General features: G+C 43.3%; 1 protein-coding gene across 1 annotated transcript; it reads right to left on the bottom strand.

Moving 5' to 3' along the window:
- Positions 1–24,556: 24,556 nt before the first annotated feature.
- On the bottom strand, positions 24,557–24,874 carry LOC131686792 (thioredoxin-like protein 1). The gene has a single exon (XM_058970787.1). The coding sequence runs from the start codon at positions 24,872–24,874 to the stop codon at positions 24,557–24,559; it is 318 nt and encodes a 105-aa protein (XP_058826770.1).
- Between the last annotated feature and the right edge of the window lie 743 nt (positions 24,875–25,617).

Below are 25,617 nucleotides of genomic sequence, written 5' to 3'. Positions count from 1 at the left end.
CTCCAAAGCAGGCCTGGAAGAAAACCCTATAAATTATGCACACAGCTTGTGATAATACCTACGATGCGATGGCGGTGGAAAGCTGCTATGCCACCGTCCGTGGAGCTGGTTTTGCCAAACTGCTTGTATCTGCTATAGCTATACATAGGTCGACGGCTCTGTTGTTAATATGTTGCAGAATTTATGTTGAATTCAGAGGGAATCCGTTGAATCGCAGTAGGCTTAGGAACGCGTTGCTTTTTAGTGTCAACGATTAACAATTAATAGTTGGAGAATTTTGGAATTGTAGGTGTGAACAGAGATTTCCAACAATTGACAAACATGATCTGTAGACCTAACCGTAGATTTTACGTACGTTTTTTCGATGTAAAATATACTTAACGTTTCAATATAGGTGCCATGTTTCAAAATTTCGGAGGCAGCCGTAATGTAGCAATATGGATGTATATAACTTTCGCTGTTTTGATCAAGAAGGTTTTTGGTACTATTTGGTCAAAAATATTTATAATCTTGTGTTCCATCATGTCTCAAACTTTACTCAAACCACACGTACTGTACGATCACATTGTGATATTCTATCTAAAGCAAACGAAAGACATTACTGACGAGAAGTATTCTATAAGGGACTGGTCTGTCTACTTGCCACCCACAAAGTAGAGATCTACGGCGTTATCAACGAACAGTTTTAAATGCTTTTTGAAAGCTGATTATGGCAAAATATACGGCTGCATTACTGCACTGGCATTAGAATATTTTTTCTGATGTATACATAAAATTTTGTTTACTACAGCCTCTGATCTTGGAAATTTGAGAGCGATTAGTTTTCAGCGCTTACAGAAACACCACAAATCTCAAATAGCTCAACATTTCAACCAGAGATTCAACTTAGCGCAAGACTGGGTAGGCTTAGGTTGGGCACCGCCGACTTTATGTTATTGGGGACTCCTCCCAATACCGAGAAGACTTAAATTCTCACAGTATAGCACAGAGTTTTCTTTTCAATTTTTTATTTCGATTGTGAAAGTTTGTACCTAAGAGTAATTCGCCTCTTTTTTGGGTAAAAATCTCTGTAAAAACTCTCCAACCCAACGTGCGTGGTTGGGAATTGAATCCAGGTAAGCTGTGTACAAGTTAATCGTTTTAACCAACTACGCCTTTCCCACCTCCTGTCTTTTCGATGATAATCAATCGAGCGATACAGTTTGCAATAATTTGTGCTATTTTCCAATTTGCGATGCTTTCCTGTGAGCTATCCATTTTTTTTTAAATAATGGTCAGGTCTGGCATGCTTAGTAGAATTTTAGTATTTAATACAAGTAATGTTTTGGTTCGAACATTTTAGTTCCACCTATGACCGCAGAGAAGTCCATCGGTAACCACACAGTCGCTCTCAACTCTGTGAGCGGGCATGTAGGTTGCCTTATTGAATACTTCTACTTACCCAGTAGTGGCAATTGCTTGTTTTAGACTTAGATTATTTGGGTGAGCTTTCGAGGTATCTACTACTTAGCGGAGAGTCTTTGATAAGAACATCAGATGTGGTCCGCAAGAAATCAGTGTGTGTGATTTAAATGGGAAGTCGGAGTCTTCGATGATAAATCTAGTTTGATATCAGGGTAGAGTCGGGTTGAATTCCGCAATAAATTACCTGCTCAGTAAATTCTGTCAGCACATTCTCTCTCCCGGTAAAATAATCGCTTTTGAAGGATGTTTGGAAATTAGTCGCCGTATTTCTAATATAAAATTATTATTATTTGATACTAAAAAATTGATTAATATTTCTCCAACTGATGTGTTAATTCTCCTTAAGTTTCCATCGGCGTTTTTCGTTCTGTGTGCACATCGTAAAAGGTTTTACCTTTCACATATAGAAAGGTTACGCAATCGCCCTAAAAATCGTCAACCTAATCGCGGCTTTGGCTTGTATTGGCTTAGGTAGGAGTATTCAGTAAGGGGTTGCTACTTTAAAATTATAACTAGTTTAAATTTCTTAACGGATCTTCCTCCTTGATCCGCCGTTGGTTTCAAGCGATGTTTCATTGTCGACACAAATCGTACTGAATATGTAATATGTAATATTCATTTCCACCATTGTACTGAACATAACCAGCTATGGAATCGTAGTTTGGACAAATGAGAAAGGCACAATTGCACCACTAGGTGGATTGAAACAGGTTTTTATACCAAAACTGCCCTGTCAAGTCAGCAATACTTTTTATGTTTTACACGGGTGCGTTTCGGCTTCGCCTCATCAGAAACCGACACTAACTTTTTGTTACATCGACATAAACGGCATAAACAGAACTTCTGCTCGGACGGGACATCACGTTTGATCAGTTGTTCGATTGACGTTACAACGCTCCTTTTTCAGAAAAGCGATATCTCATTGCGTTGTAACGAGCCAGAGTAGCAGCTTTTATCACATATTTCACAAACAAAAATAAACTAGCAGTTTAGCTTTGTTTAATTTGGTAAGGAATAAGTTGCCCGATCCGAGTTTATAGTATGATGTTTGTATTGTTGGGCTTAAGCAGGGTGATGTATACGACAAAGCGAGCACAATTTAAGCGCCAGACAATCGACAGTGCGAAGTACACTGAAGTATTGTATATATTATAGTTTATATTTTATAGAGAAAAGGAACACGTCACATAGTCGTGATGTTACGAAAGAAAATGTGTTACATCCAATCGTCAATTCGACGGGTTTTTAAATGTCTGCAAACACCAATAAACACTTCCTCTTCTATCTTTTTTGTGCTCATTTGAAATGTGCTAAAGCCTTTTTATTCGACTCTAAGCAATTGAGACGATTTAGTGCGGTCACTCAGATAGGTCTCTGTACACCCAATTATGTGTTTTTCCAACTTCCGGTAAATTCGAATAGATACCCATCTATATTGGATTTAATACCTCAGGCATTTCAATAACGTAGCTACTTTGACGATGTATTTGGGATTGTAACGGAAGAATTGGTTAGTTACTAACTGACGGCACGTGCGACTACAACGAAGGTTGCGGACAATCTTATAACGGGCGTCTCGTCGATGATGGCGAAGTGTGGAATGTTTGATTGCTGGGAGGAAAGAAATATTCAGGGAACGCATTATTATTCGTGGCTAAATACTAACCCGAGAACAAAGTTCGGAAATTCCTTCACAACCTTCCATCGCATGTCCTGAACTACGTTGCTGTTAGCGTGATTGCATTGGAACGTATCATATGACCAGCGTTTAGGAGAGTACAGTGTAGGTGGACTTTTAAAGAAATTTAATGTGAAGTTGTTCAATAGTTTATTAAAAATACCTCCTCCAGTGTTGTACATCAAATCTTATATAAAATTTTGTTTATTTTCTGAATCTATAATTAGGTTTGATGAAGGAGTTCATTTGAAAAAGTTATAACAGATTTAGAGAATGAAGATTGGTCAAATCGTTGTAACGTCACGAAAGAATGTGTCGATGGTATATAACCCCTTAAGCACTAAAGGATATACATTCTGAATTTAAGAATATCACGATAGTATATTTTCCTGTATACGAAACAACTTGAAAACGTTTTAAAAAACCATACGAAGTACAATTTGACACTATATCTGATAAATCATTCAAGCGTCTGATAAAAGTCAAATTACGTGACGTTACAACGCAAAGTGTATCCTGTTCTAATTTTAGTTCCACACATCCAATAAAAGAAATTGTAGGCTTTTTAGAAAAGTATTTTTAATACAAAGAGAATTCGGAATATAAATTTGAACAAAATTTCAGTTTTTTAATAAAAAAAACTCCATAAGCTGCGTCGCTAGTAGAGCGCCACACAACTCCAGTCTCGGTAACGTTTGAACCTTTAATGGTGCTTCGATTTCGAAGTTAAAAGCTGGACTGTAATTCTTCCGTTGGTATCCCTACTGCTAAGGTATGAGCAGGCTCCATACGCCTTCTCAGAGGCGTCTGAGAAACAATCGATATCGACGCTTTCCGGTGCGACCGCACATCGTGGAATCCGTAGCAAATTTAGCGAAGGCAGTTGTAACTGATACCTTCACCACTCCTCACGTACCGTTGTAGGTATAGATTCGTCCCATTGAGGTTTTGCATGAAGCATCGAAGACTACTCTCACCTCAGTCGTGGTACTGGACTCTTTCACTACAGGATGATGCGGGAAGTAACATCGTTTGACCTCGTTTTCCTGGGAATCGTCCACCCTTCGCATGTGTCCGAGCTGAAGGTATTCCGTCATGAAATCCTCATACTGTCTGCGAAGTTCATCGTCCCTGGAAAACCTTCTTTCCAGTCCTTGAAATCGTTTCATGGCGATATCCTTTGATGACCCCAACCATTCCAAGACCGCCTCGTTTTTGGGAAGTGTTAATCGTGAAAACCGACTCGGTAGTGTAACCATGAAGTGTTACAATTTACCAAAATTTTTGCAAGAAAACAAAATAACAATTTTCAACAATTTGGTATGCGTGGGAGTGACCAACCATTAATACCGACTAAACTCCATTGGGCTCCGCCATCATTCCTTCCGAGGAACTACCTCTCGGTATTACTTCTGGGGGGATGGCTGTACTAAATGTACTCATTCACTCTCACTCACGCGATCATACATCCTGTATGAGGCTTACTTGGGTGCTCTCTCAATCACACTTTGATTCACTCTCAAACACTCCCACATGAGACTGACTTGGATGCTCACCCTTTCACTCCTCTGCCACGCCATGAGGCATCGATAGCTTAGTTCCAACATACTACGCTACGACCCTCCCGTCTTGGCATGAGGCAGTCCACTTATACGCCTATACACTCACTCTTCTGTCTTGCTTCGGGGTGGCTGGGTTTACCTCTTACGCGGTTGCCATTCGCTGCGCCAACCTACCTCGGCATGAACAGACCATTCACTCCCTTTTTTGCGCTTGGCCTTTTTCGCTCCAGCTAACAAATCACTAGTTAGCCGTGCCCGTCGTCTGTTGCTCGGTTCGCCAGATTACCTGTAGCCTACTGGCAATCTGGATGGTAGCAGCCGAGACTGCGTTCCACTTCTCCACCGATTGACACATCCGCTGAATAAGGGTATCAGGGGTTGTGTCCCAGCCACAGACGTCAAGCATTGCTCTTCTTTCGACGTCGAACCGATGACATACGAACAGTATGTGTTCGGCAGTTTCATCTACACCTGGGCAGTCCGGGCAGACTGGGACCTCCGCGTGCCCGAACCTGTGGAGGTACTGTCGGAAACAGCCATGGCCTGACAGGAATTGTGTCAGGTGGAAGTGAACTTCCCCATGGGGTCTTCCCACCCAGCTCGATATGCTAGGTATCAGCCGGTGGGTCCACCTACCTTTCGAGGAGTTGTGCCACTCACGCTGCCATCTGGCGACCGAGGTCGCCCTGGTGTGCTCGCGGGCTCCCCTATTTCCACGTAGCTCAAAGCACTCCTCATCTTCCCGAATGACCAGCCCGACTGGCATCATGCTCGCTATCACGCAGGATGCATCGTGTGATACCGTGCGGTAGGCAGATATCACTCTGAGGCACATCACGCGGTAGGTGCTCTCCAGTTTCTGTAGGTAACTGGTTACCCTCAGTGCTCTTGACCATGACGGGCCGCCGTACCTGAGGATAGATACGGCAACGCCTGCCAGTAACCTACGTCTACTGGCGCACACCTTTGAGCTGTTGGATATCATCCTCGATAGAGCCGCAACAGCAGTCGATGCTCTCTTGCATGTATAGTTGACATGGCTGCCGAAGGTCAGCTTGTCGTCTATAATGACTCCGAGAGACTTCAGACTTCGCTGTGAAGTGATCGCCACTTCTCCCACATGGATAACTGCATGTTGTGCCGACTTGCGGTTGTTGACGATAACTACCTCCGTCTTATGATGAGCGAGCTCCAGGCCTCTCGCGCTCATCCATTCCGCCACCGTGCTAATCGCGTGCTCTGCGGTTAGTTCTACCTCAGAAATTGACTCCCCGTAGACCTCCAAGGTTACGTCGTCGGCAAAGCCGACGATCTTGACCCCAGGAGGAAAACTTCAGTCTCAGAACCCCGTCATACATGAGGTTCCATAGCACCGGGCCTAGGATCGAGCCCTGTGGGACTCCGGCGGTAATCGGAACCCTTTTCTGACCGGCATCGGTCTCATATAGCAGTACGCGGTTCTGGAAGTAGCTTTCCATGATCCGGTACAGACCCACCGGTAGGCTAAGCCGGTGTAACGAGAGCGCGATGGCATCCCAGCTTGCGCTGTTCAATGCGTTCTTCACATCAAGTGTCACTAACGCACAGTATCGAATACCTCGCCTTTTTTGTTGGATCGCTATCTCAGCAGTCTTTATCACTGAGTTGATAGCGTCCACTGTGGACTTACCCTTCCGAAAGCCAAACTGGTTGCTTGACATGCCGTCCGTACCTTCTGCGTAAGGGGTTAGCCTGTTGAGGATAATCCTCTCAAGCAGTTTGCCAGTCGTGTCGATCAGACAGATTGGTCTGTATGCCGATGGGTCGCCTGGCGGCTTCCCGGGCTTCGACAACCGCACCAATTTCTGTCTTTTCCATCTATCGGGGAAACGGCACTCGTCAAGGCATCTCTGCATAGCTAGCCTGAACATGTTCGGGTTCGCTATGATCGCTGCCTTGAGAGCGTTGTTTGGAACTCCATCCGGCCCTGGAGCTTTGTTCATTGCTAGGGATTTAGCCACTGCGAGTAGTTCTTCATTCGTCACTGGAGCCACCATTTCGACCGTGCCCGCACTGTCTCGTAGTGCAGGTGGCCAGGGGCTTGTGGCTCGAGACGGGAAGAGTACTTCCATAATCGTTGCCAACCGGTCCGGAGACCGTTCTGGGGGTGAGGAGCCCCCTTTGGTATTGGCCATCACAATCCGGTAGGCGTCACCCCACGGATTCGCGTTGGCACTCTCACACAGGTTGTCGAAACACGCTCTCTTGCTGCTTTTAATAGCCTTGTTAAGGGCCAATTTCGCAGCTCGAAACACTTCACGGCGGTTTTCTCTTGCATCCTCGGTGCGAGCTCTTTGCATCCTACGTCTAGCTCTGAGACAGGCTGACCGTTGATCTTAAAGCGGATTGCTAAATGATCGCTATGGGTGTAGCCTTCGTCTACCCTCCATTCCATGCCTGGAGCCAGACTCGGGCTGGCAAAGGTCAAATCAATCCACGCCTCCACTCCGTTTCTACGGAATGTACTAGCGGAGCCATCATTAGCTAGCACAGTATCGAGTTTCGCAAGCGCTTCCATTAGCGCTTGACCCCTGCTATTTGTACAGCGGCTGCCCCACTCCACTGCCCAAGCGTTAAAGTCTCGCGCTATTACTACCGGTTTTCGGCCCACTAGGTCCGACGAGAGCCTGTCGATCATCTGGTAGAACTGTTCTATTGGCCACCTTGGTGGGGCGTAGCAGCTGCAATAGAACACACCATTGATCTTGGCAATCGCCACACCCTCGGCGGAGGGGTGTATTACCTCTTGAACCGGGAACCGTCCCGTTGTACAGATTGCCACCATTCCAGACCCGTCCGACACCCACTTGCCGTTGCCGGCAGGGATGCTGTACGGGTCTGATAAGAGGGTGACATCTGTCCTCGACTCCGAGACCGTCTGCCACAGCAGCTGTTGGGCTGCTGCACAATGGTTAAGATTTAGCTGTGTGACGTTCACGGCTTCTTCTTATTTACCTCACCGAAGGGACACGAAGGTCCGCCCATAGCATGTTTATGGGCTTGCTTCTTAGAGGTGCAGATAAGGCACTTGTGTGCCTTAGTGCACCCCCGCTCTTTATGTCCCTCCTCGCCGCAGCGACGACATAATTTGCTCCTATCTATGCCTTTGCATTCGTATGCTTTGTGGCCGGACTCAAGGCACCGATAGCACCTATCCACTGAAGGCGGCTGGGGTATACTAATAGGGCATACCGACCAGCCGATCTTCAGCTTCCCTTTCTCGGTTACCTTTTTGGCATCCGCCTTCAGTAGCCTGAGGTAGGCTACTTGGGTGCCAGAGGGTCCATCTCTCAATCGCACAGAGGACCGCTCGATTGTGACGTCGCAGTGCTCCTTAACGGCTGCGACGACGTCTTCTGCGGTCGTGAACTCGTCCAAGTGCTTGCACTGGAGAGTCGTTTCCGCACCTAGCGACCTGATTTGGGCGCCCTCACCAAGGACCTCTTGGGCCAAGGCCTTGTATACTGCACTTGATTGTGCGCCTCGCTTCAGCACCAGAAGCATCTCTCCCGTGTTAGTGCCCAAGTGTTAGTGTTAGTGTTAGTGCCCAAGGGCCGAGAGGCTTTCGGCCGCCTTCATCGATTTTAGGACATCGGCGTATTTGTCCTTGTCGGTTTTTAACCACAAGGCTTCGCCTCTGTCCTTGGCCTTCTTCGCAGGCCGCGGTACCTCCGGTTTCGGTGCCGGCTTTTTCTTGGTGATCAGCGTCCAGGGGTTTGAGCCCCCCTGCCCCGGTCGTGCCGGGTTGCTGGTACCATCGCTCTCCACAGCGAGGTCACTCTCGCCCTCGCTTACCTCGCCCAAACGGCGTTTGACCTTAACGGTTGCATGCCGAGTGGTGTCGGTTTTGGCACCCTCGCCTGGCGACTTCCTAGGGCGCTTCGCGTTCGATGCCGTCTTGCGATTGCCCTTGCCTTTTCCCTTCGAGGGGAACTCGGTCGCCGCTCCGATCGACGTGGCTGCTCCGTAGAAGGTAAAGGCCACTGTCTGTGAACCTCTATCGACCTTCTCTCTTTCCTCCCTATTGGAGGCCACTGTCTGGGTTTCTCTGTCGGGCCTCTCCCGACATTCCACCCTCTTAGCATAGGCCTGCTGTTCCTGTCTTGCGACACGAATAGCTTTCCGGAGCTCCAGGAGGCTCAACTTCAACTCTTTGGCTATATTCTGCTTTGCGCTAGCGAACTCGATTATTGCATCGAGTTGCTTCGCTACTTTGCGCATCGCAGATAGTGGCCCCTCCGGTGCACTGGTAGGGCTATTTCCTACCGCTGCTGGGGAGTCACTGGTGCTTTCAGATGCAGCACTCATCGCTCCACTACTCTCCCCACGGGGGGGAGACCTCGCCAAACCACTTCTAGCGAAGGGGTTTGGCACCTCCGTCTGTTTGTTTATATTTTTAATAACTCCATGTAAAAATCCCACGAGTCGCGCGAGAAATAAATGTCCGCCACGCCAGAGCTCCGCATTAGCGTGGTAAGGGACGCTTACTGTGGGGGTTGCCCAGGTACCCCACAGGCTCCGTTAACGATCGAGCATCTTTTTCACCCCCTCGATCACTCATCTCTCGGCACTGGTCGCTTCACGCCTTGGAATTGGGGTTATGCCCTACCTTGCTTTACGTGGTGATCTCGGCCCGGATCATCACAACCATCCTCCTTTACCAGGGCTTTGGACCTGTAGCTCTGGTTCTCAATAGTTCCATGTACGTATGTTATTACAGACATGCTACTATTGAGATCCGTCATTCGCTAGCGGAGTTAAGTGATTGTACCTCTGGAGAAACCCAAACGCCTCGTGGTCGGGATTTTCAAGACCGTGAGGGAACCATCCACTGCCCAACGTAGGTTCGTGCATTACCCCGCCGCGTGCTACAGTGAAGGTAGACCGCCGTCTGCAGCAAGTTGCCATCGCTGCAGGGACTAAAGTCACTCAACCGCCAACCGTCTGTGACTGTTCCGCTACGCATCCTGCTCCGTTCCCATCGACCCGTCTCACCACCGTCACAGCCACCGCCGTGCTCATCCAGCAACCATAAAACCGTCGTCATCGTGTGTTTGAGAGTGAGTAATAGAACGTTTAAAACTAACCCCCGAATCTCGTTATTAACAAAGTCCGAACGCCTCCCCACCATCTCTTTAACGACCCTGGGACTCGAGGACCCAAAAGAGGCCTTTCGCGCTCGCCCCGCCGGCTGCCGTTGGTCTGACCAGTAGCTTGGGGTTTAGACTGATTCCCCTTCCGGGTCTCGGAGAACAATCCTCGAGGGCTAAGAGAGCCGTACCAGATAACCGGTAACATTTGGCGCCCAACTAAAATCCTGGGAGTTTCCCAGCAAGTAAAAATATTCCTAGAATATTTTTTCTTTTGAGGTGTGGGGGAGCTTTCGCGAAAATTGTATTTTCTCGCAAGTTTAATTAAAAATTCGCCCTGGTTGGTTAACCTCACTTAAAAAAAGTGTTTTCGTATTGAACTGGTGTGTGATTGTTTTATTTCACGTTCGTTAGCAGGAAAGCACATTATAGGCTGATAAAGTAGAGATATTCTTAGGCGAAATTGCACGAATACTTTCGGTATTGTTAGCGAACCTTTTGAGGTGTAAAGTAAATTATATGCTATTAAGACTTATCGGACTATACCTGAAGTTTTGATAAAGAACGCCATTTTTATTTGTGTGCGGTATAAATCGTTCCTTTTTCAGTCCATATTCGCGAACTTACCACGTGACTAAATCATTACAATGCCGCGATTTTCCGAAGAGTCCTTCTGCTCCTTGTACCGTACCCTGCGCGTTGACCATCTCGAACCCGGTGAGCTGGACTAAGAGCTGCTTCTTCGAAATACCGTGATCGCCGATGACGAGTCCCGGTATAAACGTCGACGCCGATTGAGCGAAATTCTAAAACAAGAGAGGGAGGGCCATGAACTTATTCTGAATTCTGATCACGATCCAGAGATGGATCTTGATTATTGTTTGACAAAATTTCGAGATATAAAGCGCACACTAGAAACTAGAGACAAGAACAGCGATTTCTGTAAAGCTAGATTACTCCATTTAGGTCACCGTCTGGCATTAATTAAAAACCGTTGCAGTGAAGAGTTAATTTCGAAGTGCAGTGAGGCTTTTCAAGACGTGATTGCCTTATTGCATTATGGGAACGAGAATGGCTTTGTCACCGACGACGATTCGTCTCCCTCAAGTGGGAATGAATCTCAACTGGGGGCGCCGTCACTGAAAACACCTCAGTCAGCGCCTTGCACTGGCACGAAACCTAAGCGTGCCAAGTCAAGGTATGTGACGAAGCATGACTTTACATTCGCGATGAAATCTTTCAGATCTTTTCTTTCTTTGCAGATCTTTTTAAAGATTTGACGCTGGAACTACGAGAGATAAAAACGGAACTTCAAACACGAAAGTCGGGTGCATCAAGCGAGTTTGATATTTCGGCCATACTTGTCGACCCTGTATTGACTTCCAGTAAATACTATCGAAACGATATTAGTGTTCCGGCTACTGTTACACGACCAGTTTCCAGGTCTTCAACGTATGGTTACTCAAACACCCGTATCACTGACGTCCGGTACCAGTAACCAACCGTTCAACACAACAAATCCCTTTTTGTCAGATTTTTGTCTCGGTAGGCATTCGACTGTCGAACCGATTCGAACAGAGCCGACAATCACCTTCGCCGTACCTTCTGCAACAATTCCAGAGGCTATCCCCGTATTGTCGTCTTATAGTCATTCATCCCACCCGAACACTAGTGCGGTAGATTCAAGAAGAACTTTTGAAGCCATGCAGTACCCCCGGTGGTCAGAGTCCGAAACTCTACCAGTGCCGGAGCATTGGAACTTCCCAAATACAGCCTTCTATCGTTCGCACCAACCCGTTTCTGGAACTCAGAAGTCTCGGCCGATGTCCTCGGAATATCATAATTTTCATCAGGGAGAACGACGCCCGTCTGCATTCCACCCTCGGAAAGTAATCCCAGCATCGCAGTGGAAGATTCAAAAATACAAAGCCGATGACCAAGGACTTGGGATGAACGAGTTCCTTGAAAATGTGAATCAGATGGCTCTCTCAGAACATGTTTCAGAAGAGGACTTATTTGATTCCGCAATTCATCTATTTGATGGACCTGCCCTCAGTTGGTACACGGCAACTAGAAGCCAAAACCGACTGAGATATTGGAACCATCTGGTTGAGGAATTGCAAAGGGCATTCCGCCACCCCGATCTAGACGCAGTATTAAGAGTAAAAATCTACCAATACCGCCAACAACGGAATGAAACTTTCCAGCAATATTATTTGCACATGGAAAAGCTTTTCCGTAGCATGAGTCAACCCATGTCTGAGTTGGACAAGATGGAAGTACTTAAGATGAATTTGAGGTTTGATTATCGTAAGTTGAAATAATAAATAATAATAAACTTTAACCCATATAGTCCTACGATTCCACATATTGTTTGGATGATACTCTGGACAGGTCGTTAGGCTCTCGAATCATAAGATGTTTATTAGGGATACTTGTCCAAGAAATTTACCTGACCACACTGGCTGTTGTGCGATGACCAAATCCAATGTTAATAGAGCGTTCTCGAGGTCTCCAATTCTTATAATCTGCTCGGATTGTTGAACTAGCCGACGCTTGTTGTTCAGTGTCCAATTCCCTGCGATGTATTCCTTCCAGATGCGATAAATTTCGAAAATCCGCCAGCATGCAAATAGCGATAACATGGAGCCGCACTCCGTCGAGTTGCAGGTTGGATAGCGTATCAATCCTGAAGCGTTGGTAATGGCGAAGGCCCTTTGTATAGTTGGCATTTGAATAGCGGCGTCATCTAACAGCGCGATGGCGCGGTCCTTTTATCTGCAGTCACACAGATGTATTATCCAAGTCCGCTGTTCAGCGTGGATCAAAGGGTCCCTTTGTTTCCAAATCCAAAGGTTCGAATTCCTTCCTTCCGTCGTGACGATCCGGTTCGATGGACCAGCAATGTTGGGAAAGACGACGACTGACCTTTTGATAACCTCTTTGTGGCTCGATGATCGGTTTTCCAGGGTAACTTGTGACCGTCAGTGCCTCGTCGTTCGGCCGGAATGGGCAATAAAGGCTCCTCGTGAATAAAAGGCTTCATGTTGCACACATTACACACGCGATTTTTTCCTTAACACGAACATTTAATACTCAATTTACTAGAACTAGCATATATTACGACTGTACAATAATTTGGTTACAATTAGATATCAAATTTCACGGAGGTTCCCCACCCATATTCGGCCGTGATCGGTAGCAGACTGATCTCTCCTTCGTTGGTCGATTCAACGATAGATAGATGATTTTCAAAAAAAAAAATATTTTCCTGAATATCACAGCACTGGACGAGCAAGTTAAAGGGATATATCTCCTTGGTCAATAAAGCTGACGTAAAACTGAACTTTGGACAAATTTTGTTTTTTTTTTTGATTTGTCAAATGTTAGGGACACTCCAGGTAAATTCAAATTTGTCCTTGTCGATTGCAATTTAATGATTTAGCAAGGCATCATCAGTTGTGGAAAGAAAGGTTTATATAATTTATAAATGGACAGCCAAATATGCAGTAGTAAGAATTAAATATTTTTCAATGCCCCCCCTCCTTTCAAAAAATTTGATCAACACACTTGATGAGAGCACAAAAATACTTCAAATTTTCCAATAAAAACCATCTACTTCACAAAATAAAAAAAAAATTTTGGCTTAAATTTGATATTACACAAAAAAATACGTTCGTCGCTGTCAACTCAAACCAGCAGCGCACCACAGATATACGGACCCACTAGCAGAAGGCAAACCTACCCCGGCGCAAAACTTTTCTCCCCGAACATTATCCTTCATGTGTCGTACACGATAGTCAATATATCCCACTCTCAACTAAAGATTGTGTCTTTCTGCTTCCGTCCCCTCTTCCCCACAATCGCAGCAGTAATCTCGGGGAAACTCCGACCCACGGAAAAGACAATTTCTATTTCATGAACATGCAGAAGAAAACTTTTTCTCTACTTTCTTTTTTCTGCCACAACTTCAAAATGTCGTTGGGCTGATGACTGCGGGAAGGGAGTCCACCGCACCACCACCGTGCGGAGTCATCCAGATAAGGGCAGCGAAAAGTTTGGGACACATTTTCCCCCGTGCTCTTCATACACAACAGAAAAGTCCTGTGGAAGGAACCGGGAAGTGTGTATGATTTTTCCGAGAATTTTCAAAGTTTCCTATTTTGGCCATTGTTTCAAGCTGGGGCCAAACAGATTCCACCGCCGTCGCCGTCGGATATAAAAAATCCGATAGGCAATGTGAAAAGCAATTCGGTGTAGATCGAGAGGGGAAGGAAAAAAAGTTTTTTTTCTTCATCTTCTTTCTCACTGATTAGATCAGTTTCAAGGGCCTCCGGTTCGATGTTGGGAGTTCGGGATTCTACGAAACCTAGAGTGGACGTGAGTCGCTCGGAGCCAATCTCGGCAAGTCGATTGAAACCTGTTTACGCTATATGTTGCGTACACACTTTGGGCGATTTCGTCGTAATTTAATTTGCTGTTGTACATTGTTCAGTTGTAAAAGTTGCTGTAACTTTGATGAATTTTTTTTTGGGACGCAAGGTGTTTGCGCAGTTTGGATTCTCTTCGAGGAGCAAATATAATATGTTTTAAGATGCTATTTAAAGTAAATTTTAACTGTAAAGAGAATCGATGAATGCGAAATTTAGAAAAAATGCACAATTCACCTGTTCTTATTTCTGCATATAATGCATTATTCAATTAATAGTATCAGTTAATAGCATCACCATTACCATTTTTGTCCAATGTCGTAAAGGAACTAATAATAATGAACCGAAGTTAATTTTAGAGTTTCTCACTACCGCGGTCAACTTTCGGACCGTCCGAAATAACATATTCGAATCCATTACCACCACACCATTAAAACAGATTAAAGCAGCTTCTGGGCAACCATCCACCAGCCCACTGCTCGGTAGATATATATTCTCTTTCAACGATTCGGTTAAGCACACTCCACAGCTTAACCTAATCCTCGTCTACTTGTGCTTTATTAATTAAGGTCTTATAGAAAAGCGAAACCGGCATGGAAAACGAAAGGCGTCCGTACAAATGAATGCTTCCGTCGTTCGGGATGGAGGAAGGGAAAAATCCTCTCCGCAATCTCACCAACAGCAGTGAAGTCTGTTAGTCAGCATCTCGTCAAATCCAACCGCCAACACGAAACCTTCCCCGTCGACATTCATCGTCCTGGCAGGCATCAGGAAAGAACTGCATATAATGGGAAAGTTGTTACTCGCATCGTTTTCGCATTCATTACTCTTCATTCATTTATTCATTCGGGGTTTTACTGACTGACTGCAGTCCCACCGTCCCACCGTCACTTTCCAGGAGGACAGAATTTTCTCAAGAACCGACAAATGAGAAGATGTCAATGTGCCAATGTGAAGCGAGCGAATCCTGCTTCCGGCCTTCGAAGCTCTGCTGCTGCTGCTGCTGCTATGGCACTCTGCGGGGGTTGGTGGAGCTAAACCGAGATTTAATACCACCATCACCAGGATGGTAGTATAACAAAGAGGTGAGGGAAGAGAATCCACATGGCAATAGCTGGAAGCTGACTGTATTTATTTGGTTTTAATTTCACAAGCTATTTTATCTCATCTTTTTAATCTTAATGAAAAAGAAGCTATTCGGAGTGGGTCGTTCGTTTCCCTTTGATTGTGTGGAATTCATGGTGGGAAGGTTGCAACGACTACCGAACTTGTTCGCTTCTTGCAATGCAATTGAGAAAATAGCTGTGCAAAAATGTTGTTAACTTAGAGAAAATCATTTGCGAAAGCTATCAAGCAATTAGAAAAAACTATTGGATTACTGTTTCAGATGATTAAGGAATTCGGTTCGATATTGTTAAAGCTACTTTGGACAGGGAAAAAGAATGAATTCTTTACGTAAATATGATTCAACGCGATAGCTTAACAAAGTCAATATATCGTTTCTTTAAAATTTATCAACACAAATTTAATTTAAAAAAAATCTTAAAGCTGTTGAATGATAAACCACATACAATCGGGTGTGTATTGATTTATTCGTTTCTTTCGGAGTCTTTTCACCTTCATCTGTGCTTCATTCGAGTAGTTTTCACGTCGTTGACCTTGATTTCGGTTGTAATCAGCAAACCATGGACCTTCCAAGTAAAAAAGAGACGTCATTAAATTACAGAAGAAAAATCAGAGGACCGAGACGGCCGCCTTGTGAAATACCAAAGGAAGTTAAGAACTCTTCAGATACACAGATCTTGACAACCAACGGAGTCAAAGGAGAACAGTTACACCAAAGCCAAGTGTATCGCACTTTTCCACCGAAATAGCGTGAAGGTTCGTATCGCAAGCAGCCGAAAGGTGCGCATAAATTACGTCAGTTTGAAAGGCGCCAGACAAGGCATCTGTCAGATAGGTAATGAACGACAGCAGATTCGAAGATGGCGTTGGCTTTATGTCTCGAATACAGCGTAGACAATGAAAGTCTTCGAATTATGCTGGATGATTTGAACCGTTTGCCCCGTTCTGCCTTAACTGCCGAGTAATATGTTGTATACAATCTTTAAGATCAGTTGGAATTGTTATTTCGAGAGTGTTTCTTTGACAAGCGTCTGTGCTGTGATGATTTTTTGATTTCTCGGAGCATATTGAAACCTCTTCTCAGCGCCAGCTAGACATCTTCCTGGTTTGCGATATGTGACGCTTCAACAGATGATTTGTCTCGTCGTGATGTTTGAAACTGTCGTATCCTCTGCGATCTGGTATTTTCAGGGTGAAAACGTTATTCTTCATTTTCGTGTTTAGGGCAGTTTTGGCAGAGATGCTGCACATTTCTAAATATCAATCCTGCATCAAAGCGAACAATATAACATACAATATATGAAGAAAACATTTTTATCAATTACGACAGGTATCTAAAATATACTAATATTGTTTATGTCATGAAAAAAAATCATTGAATTTCCATTTTAAAAACAAAGGTGTATTTGGGTTCTCGCTGATGTTTTCGTGATTAAGTGTCTTCAGTTAAGTTTCATGAGGGTTGATTACATCGGCTAGCACCTTCACTTTTTTTAAAGTATTTTTCTTTCGCAGCCTTGTGTATTTGTAAAGTTGGAGTAACTTTATTAAGGGTACTGTTTATCTATATGTACGTACGAGCGATATATTTCTATGTGTTGGTAGGCGTTCCTTAAAAGGAGTTTTTTGATGGTTTCTCCGTACAATGAATTTATATATCTTAGGTTTATTCCTGAAAGCTTCATTTTGAAAAAAAAAAAAAAGATATTAATTCGTTGAAATTTTCGTTTTTCCCAAAATTGACATCAATACATTATAATGCGTTCGCGGAAGTTAGTGCCTGAAACTTTAAAGAATAAATCGAAGTTTCCATACTTAAATACATATCGCCCATTTAAATATTTAGATAAATGGATTCAAAATTCTTGAATTCTTGTTTGTGGATATACCTTAATAACTTCTAGTTGACATAAATGTTCATTTACAGGGTGTTCAATAAAAAATGAGAATGATTTCAAAAGCTTTCTGTAACTAAAGTAAAGAGCGTAAATTTATTTCTCTCCAAGAGAATTACTCTCTGGACTCCCTAGAAGTTGGTGGCATGTTTCTTTTTTTTGACGCTCGGGTGCAGTCGGTTCAATCGAAGATGGCGTCGAAACAGCAAGCATTCCGCGAACGTGTTGTACGGTTTTACGAAACGCATGGTCTTCGTGGAAAAAAGTTTACGGTAGACCACTTTCAAGACGAAAACGTGCTCGTGAGTACAGTTTACAGGATCCTGGCATCCCTGAGCGTCGAGCGGAAGGCCGGTAGCGGCTGTCCGGCGAAGATAGTGACGAAGAAGAAGAAGAAGAAGGAAGCGTTCAAAAAGCTGTTCGAAAACAAGGATGGAACGAGTTTGCTTGACGCTGACCGAAAATATCACTGCTCCCATACCTTAATTCAACGGACCCCCAAGATGGAGGACATCATCTGTCGGAAGAAGCCTCGGTCCCCCGAGTACACGGACGAGCAGATTGCGATCGTGAAATCGCAGTGCCGGTGGATGACGAAGAACTACCGCGGGACGTCGTTCGTGCTGGACGACGAAAGGTACTTTCCACTCTCGAAGGCCCACATTCCAGGAAACTATTCTAGCGACAAGTCGACCACACCCCCGAAGTAAAATACAAGTTTAGTATAAATTAAAAAAAAAAGTTATGCTGTACATCGCCATATCGGACAGAGGGATTTAAAATCCGTGGTTTGGTTCAATAAGTGTACCAGGAGGAGTGTCTTGAGAAAATTCTTCTGTCGATCTTAAAGGAGCATCATGCGGATGGGAAGTACGTCTTCTGGCCGGACAAGGCGTCTTCCCATTACGCCAAGGAGATGCTGGAGTATCTTAAGCAGAAAAAGATACCGTAAGTGTCGAAGGAAAGGAACCTGACCAACTTGCCCCCGTGCCGTCCCATTTAGGATTTTTTTCGGTTCTCTCAGTGCTCCAGTGTACAAAAATAATTGACGATTCGTAGCAGTTGACCATCAGGATCTAGGATTGTATCCAAAATGGACGTCAGTGCCGTCCAGCGCTCTTGTGAGAGCATAGCGACTAAGTTATCGACCGGTAACACATAACAGAAATATTTCAAAACTACATCTCGCATTGTTACTTGTTATAAATTTCTGCTATTTTAACTACTAACGAGACCTAATTTATAACAAAATATGTTACAAAAATTGTGTTCAGTTATAATGTTGTTATTTCATTCTGATCGGGTTGCGTCGTACGGCTGACTAGGGCCTCTTCTCCAATATTCATTGGCATTTTTGTGAAGAATAAACATTATATTTTTAATAAAAAAAAATAAAAAAATGGAATAAAAAACAAGGAAAATTGACTCACTCTTAATCGTTAATAAAAATGGATAAAAAAACAAAAAATACTGATATCGTTTTTTTTTTGTTTTTTAACTTCATGACTGAAAAAATTCTCATTTTTTATTGAACACCCCTTATAAAAGCTTTTGCTCCATGAAACTTTTAACTTCCAAACAAAAAGCGCCGTAATGTATGCTATATTTTTTCTTATTTTCTATTTTTAGAAGTGCACGTCAAAATCGTTGATATCGCACAATAAGTAATATAAGGCATATTGGCTGTGGGAGATCCTAACAAAATTTATTATAATGCTGATAGAAGCGTATCACAGGTGGTCACATTTTTCATATGTATTGGAGGAATTTCTGTTACGTTTTTTGTTATTTTAACTATTAACGAGACCAGAGTTATAATACAGCTTGTAACGTAAAATCGTCAATGCAAAATAACACATTCTGTAACAATCTTCTTTTTTATTTCTGATCGGAAAGAAATTGTATTGATCCAAAGGACTTCTGTGTATCTATATGAAATGTTGAGCACTTCAGGGACATAAAATTTAACCCTCTACACCCGATGCTACTATAAAAATCATTTTGTAATATGAAAGGGTTCTCTATAGAATAAATGGAGGCACTTAGTCCTAGGTATTCTCAATGGTGTTCGAGTGGTGAGAATGTGGTTGAAGGTGGTTGAAATACCCCATTCCTTCCTTCGTTACCGGAGAACTCCGATGTGCCTTTTCTTAGTCCACGCTGATTACTGATGACAATCAGACCCTCACGTATCAAAACTATTAACAATCAGCACACTGTTGAAATCCCTGTACGGTAGTGCCGATGACAAAAACAAAGAAAATACAGAAACTTCAGCACAAACTGTTGCCCAACCAGTAAAGTCCCGGTTTGTGTTTCAACTTTATATTTTCAGAACCTGGCACTTGACCAAGGCACCAGACAGACGCATAGCCGAAATCGGAACACACCTTCTAACTTCGATGTTCCAAAAGAGACGAAGCTCTGTTAGCTTATGAATTTCTTCACTTTCGAGACATCTGAAGCTAGAAGTCGTTTAGGGCTTGATCCTCGGGGCATTAAGTGTTCGTGGGGAGGACTCATGGTCTTGTCTGTGTGGAGTGATGCTTTCAGTCATGTATGAGGGTTGAGAATTGACCATTCGCGAGAGGGATCGAAGGCCAGTTACCGATTTGCCACAGCCATACCAGCACGAAGAAATTTACCACAGCCCTGTCTCGAAAATGGTCGATATTGTTTGGTTGAGATCCAGCTCGTTTTCACTCGTGATTTTTCCTATTCGAGATTTTGTTCCAATTCCAACTATCTACAAGAATATTTCCTAAAACAAGAAAAAATAAAAACGCGCACAAATACCTGTTGTATAAGATTCCGCATTTTATTCAAATGATCGCCGGGTAAAATCAGTACGCACGCGATAGAAACCACGAAAAATTTGTCGCGGGATTGAAAAGTGACTTTACCGATTCATTAAAAAGAAAGCAATGCTCCTCATAATTGGCTATCCGGCGTTCAAGTTGCTTAAAAATCGTTTTAAAAACGACAAACGATAAATATCCCAAATTCTCGACAGCCGGCTTCCCAGAGCAATTGCTACATGATAACGATATTGGCACACTTACTAACAACTCTCCTCTTTTCGTGATACATATAGAGATGCAGAGGATTCCTCGGTCTCTAGTAGCGACATGTATCGGACTAACATTCCTTGATCAGCGTGCAGGGATCAATATGGATTGCACAATGTGGCTCATCATGTTATTCCCAAGCATGTTGTTCCAATGAACATTTTGCAATCTCGATTGGTTCTGGTCAATAACGGAAGTCAAGCAACGATAGAATCTGAACACAGTCCACGTCACCGATTAGCAGCTTAACAATGAAGCTTGCTTGTTAAGTCTTATGCCCTCGTTCAAGATGTTCGATGCCAATCAGCTGATATCTATCGGGATACGATGGGTAATTCAAAGGATCACAACATGGTAGATTCCTGCGATAAAGTCGAATGAACCTGTTTTGAACCCGCTCATTTATTAGGTTTCATGTCATATCATTTGACACCCAGACAACCGACAACTTGCCCAATATTTGTAAGCTATACAGCGAATTTTGACAATGTGGATCCGTGAAATCCTAGTCTTTTTGGGAGGAAACCAAGCTATCGATTATCCTTAACAATATCCAACGCATAGCGAGAATGGAAACAAAGTTTTGGATCTAGTAGAAACCACCATTTGTCATTCGGTCCACTTTACTGAGAACAGCATCATTGGTGTGGTTGATGAAGTTTATGGGGTCCTTGCAACGATTGAGGCTCATTACGGTACACTTACAGATGTCAACGACTAGCCTATTCCGTTGATACCAGTCGACAAACGTACCGAACAATGCTTGCCTCTGAATTCAGTCTTCTACTTAATGCATCATCACATAGATCTTCAGGTCATCGGTTTACATCTAAAGAGTAGAAAAACTCTCACGCCATTGATAAATATACGAAACAGCAGTGGGCCGAAGTTGCTTCCCTGCGGGACACCAGATGTGGTACTAACTAGAGCGAGATTCTCGAACCGAGCTTTACACGGAGTATCCTGGTAACACTAGGCTATTCGAGGCTAGGTTTGTTGAGTACTGCTTTATGATCAATTCTATCAAAAGCATCTTTCAAGTGTACGTGTGTGCTACTACATGTGCTTCACTTTCCATAGCGGACAGAGAGGTAATAGTTAGATACAACAAGTTCGAGGTTTCGATATAATTTGTATATTTGCTATCCTCATCGGCCGTAGTTAGTTGCAGTTATGATTGCGGTTGTCCGTCGTTGTTGGGCCTAGAGAAAAAAAAAATCAGGACAAATCGAACGTTCTTCTCGTGCTCAAAACAGTAATCAGCCTGAAGGAAGATTGGTCCCTACTGACAAAGCCTATAGCGCTTTACAACACTGCACGCTAAATAGTAGCCAGGTGATGGTTCAGTTTGCAAAGTCTAGTCATTGACCTGACTAGAATACTGCAATTATGCGTGGAAAAAGGAAACCAATGCTTTGACATTTTCGGACTCACATCTGAAAGAAAAGTTTTTGTTTGAAAATAAGCTTGCAATCTACGCCAAAGGTTGGCATGTTCGAGTGCAGCCCATTTGCTAATCGTGTACTTTATTCATATAGACTTACACTGCCTATGATCGCAAATCAGTCCCATAATGCTCAGTAAACCCATGGAAAATGGGACAAATATGCGATCATGGGCATCTCATTTTATCAATTCGGTGTTCAATTCTACAAGCAAATACCCGAGAATTACAACTGCCTGAAAACAACTCAGGGACAGTCGTCTGTGATGGCCTCGTACAGCTTAGAAAGTATGTATCATAAAGATAACTGAGTACTTCATTTTCATTAGACGAGTATCCACACAACTTTTTAAGTCTAGCAATTTAGGCATTTCGCCAGGGGTACCTCTAGAAGCACGCATAACTCTAGACGAAAAAGCCTCTTGTATGCTGCTATTATGAGTGAGTTTTTTATATACATGACCGCATACAAGTCACTTGGAGCTTCAATGATTGGAGATACTCATAAGATTCAGTTGCTAAGAGGTTCCAGCTCTAAGCTTTAAAATTGCGATACGTAACGATATCTAGGGAGACATTTAAATGATCAAAGATGAAGTATCTATGATCAGATAACTATGGTTCGAACTCGATCGGATGAGTCAGAACAGAGAGTTGCATCTAACACCTCTTCCCTGCCAGTGCACATGTTGACTGTGACAGCACAAATATCATGTCAATAACCCTCTTCGCCAGTTCACAAGCCAGTTCACGTTGATTAGTAATACAATTTTTGTGATACAATAGTGGAAGCTTTCTTTCCTGTACAAGGCGGTACATATTGAGAGTTGCTATACATCTATGCTGAGGATTAATTTGTGTTACTCTAACCATGGTCGATCAGAGCGTTACATATTCCTTCACCAGTAATCATTGTACAGCAACTAGAAGGTACCAAACACGTAGGCTTATAATCGTCTATAGCGAATTGCGAATCTACTCTGTCAGTGATTCGCTTGATACAGTAAGGGTAAGCCCCATGATACTCTTTGCATGATTGGCATATTTTAGTCAGCACGGAGAAACACTTTGACTATCAGAGCCGTAGCAATCCTGTTTTGCGTGAGGGGGCAATTTTTTTTTTGATTAAACTTAACGTATATTTAAAGCAAGGGACTGGAAGAAAAAAATATTTTTAATAGTTAGAGCCACAGTACTCAAGACGATTCTGACTCCTGCGGTAGAACACAAAGGGTTACATCGTCAGCAAACTCTAAGCTTGCTCATATGACCTTTTCCACGCTGTTCTAAATTTTCTTCCTTCATCGTCTCGCTCGTTACTAGATAAAAACAAGGAAGACCCACCCCTTAGTCGGCAGCTACTACGTGATTTGGTCTTTAATGTGGATGAAGCGGTTGCGCTATGTCGCGAAACGGATCCAATGTCGCACCTAGGATCCGAAGCTGCAGTATTCTTTTAAGTTGACCTGTGAACTTCAGGTCATGAATAGTAACGTGCTTCCAATTAACCTGGAAATTGTGCAGAACCTGGAAGTATTCAGTGCAGCAGTAAGATGTTTACGATACCGACTTACACCTAGAGGCGACCCGTCTCAACATCACCGGGAAAAGCAAATAGCTCCAAGGTAGCGGAGATTGGAGAGTCGGATCTCGAACAACTCTGCCGCTATCATTGCACCTACTGAGCTTCGCATGCTGGGAGCTCGCCAGCTGATGAAAAAACACGACACACTAATACAGTAAGGGAGTGTCTTATCAAAATGGCTATGGCGTTATACTTCTATGACCAAATCAGCCACATGAAGCTCAATTTCAGCGAAGGTCTACCGGATATCACCGATGTTATGGCTTTTGAACCAGTATTTAGGAGGTCCCCGTACAATATAGCGAGGGGCAACAGTGGCTTAGGCGCGAGGAGAAATGAGCAGGCGAAGAAATCGACGATGTCAGCTGTCTCCGTCGAAGCCAATGATGTACGCGAGGGTACGCAGTATCTTAGAAATTGGGCGTTACGCGAACCCCGTTTATTGCCGGATTTCAACACCCGTGGTACCACAATTCTCATCCCCAAGGACATACCAATTACCTGTCTAACAAGTCTGCACAAGATCATGAGCACCTTCATCACTACATACGTAAGGGCCCACTATGAGAAGAATAGCATCCTGACAGAGGAGCAGAGGGATGTACACTGATAGAATATATTCGTAAATCGCCAGGAATTTTTTTCGTACAGACAATTTTCATAAAATATACGAATTTTTTCGTACATATGATGAATCGTTCGAAGCTCTATTGAAACATTTTTATTTTTTATTACGAATTTTTCGTGAATACCACGAAACGACTTTCGTTGGCTTATTACGAAACAGCTTCATTCGGCAAACGAATTGTTCGCTGCTATATACGAACATCTTTGTAATATTTACGAGTACTATTCGTCAAACAAACGTCAAAAAAGCTTCAATAGAGGTAGAATACGTCAACAATTCATCACGACGGTCTCAGTCTGACTATTTAGTGGCCGTATCCGTGCCCGCCGGATTCAGGAAGATTTCCTGAACCTCTTTCGTTTACAGTTGATCCAGAATCCGGAGCAGTACGGATTCAGCTGAGCCATCGCGAACTGCTTGTTGGTTTTGTATGAATAAGATTGAGTTTTTCTCTGTCGGTGCAATATCAAAATAACATGCCATTTTTTCCTGCTCATTATTTTATTGAACAATTTATAACAAGAACAAGTTAACGCGCATCACTATATTTAATGTTTCTGTATTTTGGCTTCAAGTACATTAATGTCTGCACCCTGCATCCTGTCAATCTTTGTTCTGGCTCGGTAGAAAATAAACATTGTCATGGTCGACATGCCCTGGGACGGCGCCGTTTCGGTACATCTGTCGACGTCCGCCTTGAGAAACACAGCCTTTGGATATATCGCCGGAAGCTGATCGAACAAATGCGATATGCTTCGGCACGGTCCACACCAGGCCACGGTAAAATCCACAACGACCAATTTTCCTCCTGCTGCGACTAGTTCGGTTTGGAAGTGAGCTTCATCGGTGATTGCTTTAACAGCCATGCTGAATGCGCTGCTATCAGTTAGATGAAGATTCTAGTTACAGGGCCACTATTGTACCCGGAGAAATTAACTTTTAACGTTATGCACTTTACTCCTCACAAAATTTAACTAATCGAGAATGACGAGAGATGAACGATGGAAGATGATTACGAAAACTTCTCTTAGATGAACGAAATGAATTCGTTCGACTAACGAGATCGTTCGTAATATACACAAATGTTTATTAAAATAAGCAAAACATTTCGTTTCATTCACGAAAAATAATGTCGTTTTCAACGACAACATTCGTGCAATGTACACTGAATAAGTAAAATTTACGAAAACTTTCGTTCATCAAGCGGCCATTTCTTCACTCCACAGTAAAATCGATTTGGCCACATCGATTTTTTTAAATTAAAAAAAATCGAAGTTGTCAAACATCGATCTCAAAAGATCGACTGAAAACAATAAGAGGCTAACAAATACGAAAACTTTTCTGAAATAATCGAAATGAATTCGTGCGACCAATGAAGTCGTTCGTAATATACGCAAATATTTATTGAAGCAAACGAATCATTTCGTTTCATTTGTGCCATGTACACTAGATAAGTAAAATTTACTTAAACTTGTGTTCATCAAGCGTCCATTTCATCACACCACAATCTTTCTAGTCCTCAATACAGGTGAGCAGGTTGAAATAAAATCGATTTTGCCAGATCGATTCTTTTAGTTAGTTTAGTTAGTCGTCAAACATCGATCCTAAA

The sequence above is a fragment of the Topomyia yanbarensis genome, chromosome 3 (genome assembly GCF_030247195.1).
Source record: "Topomyia yanbarensis strain Yona2022 chromosome 3, ASM3024719v1, whole genome shotgun sequence".
Classification (NCBI taxonomy): Eukaryota; Metazoa; Arthropoda; class Insecta; order Diptera; family Culicidae; genus Topomyia; species Topomyia yanbarensis.
Note: the sequence above shows the minus strand (reverse complement) of the source record. Positions and strands in the feature narration are given on the sequence as shown.

Bases quoted from the DNA above. Each gene is read 5' to 3' on its own strand.
- LOC131686792 (XM_058970787.1), bottom strand. From the start codon at position 24,874: ATGGCTGTTAAAGCAATCACCGATGAAGCTCACTTCCAAACCGAACTA.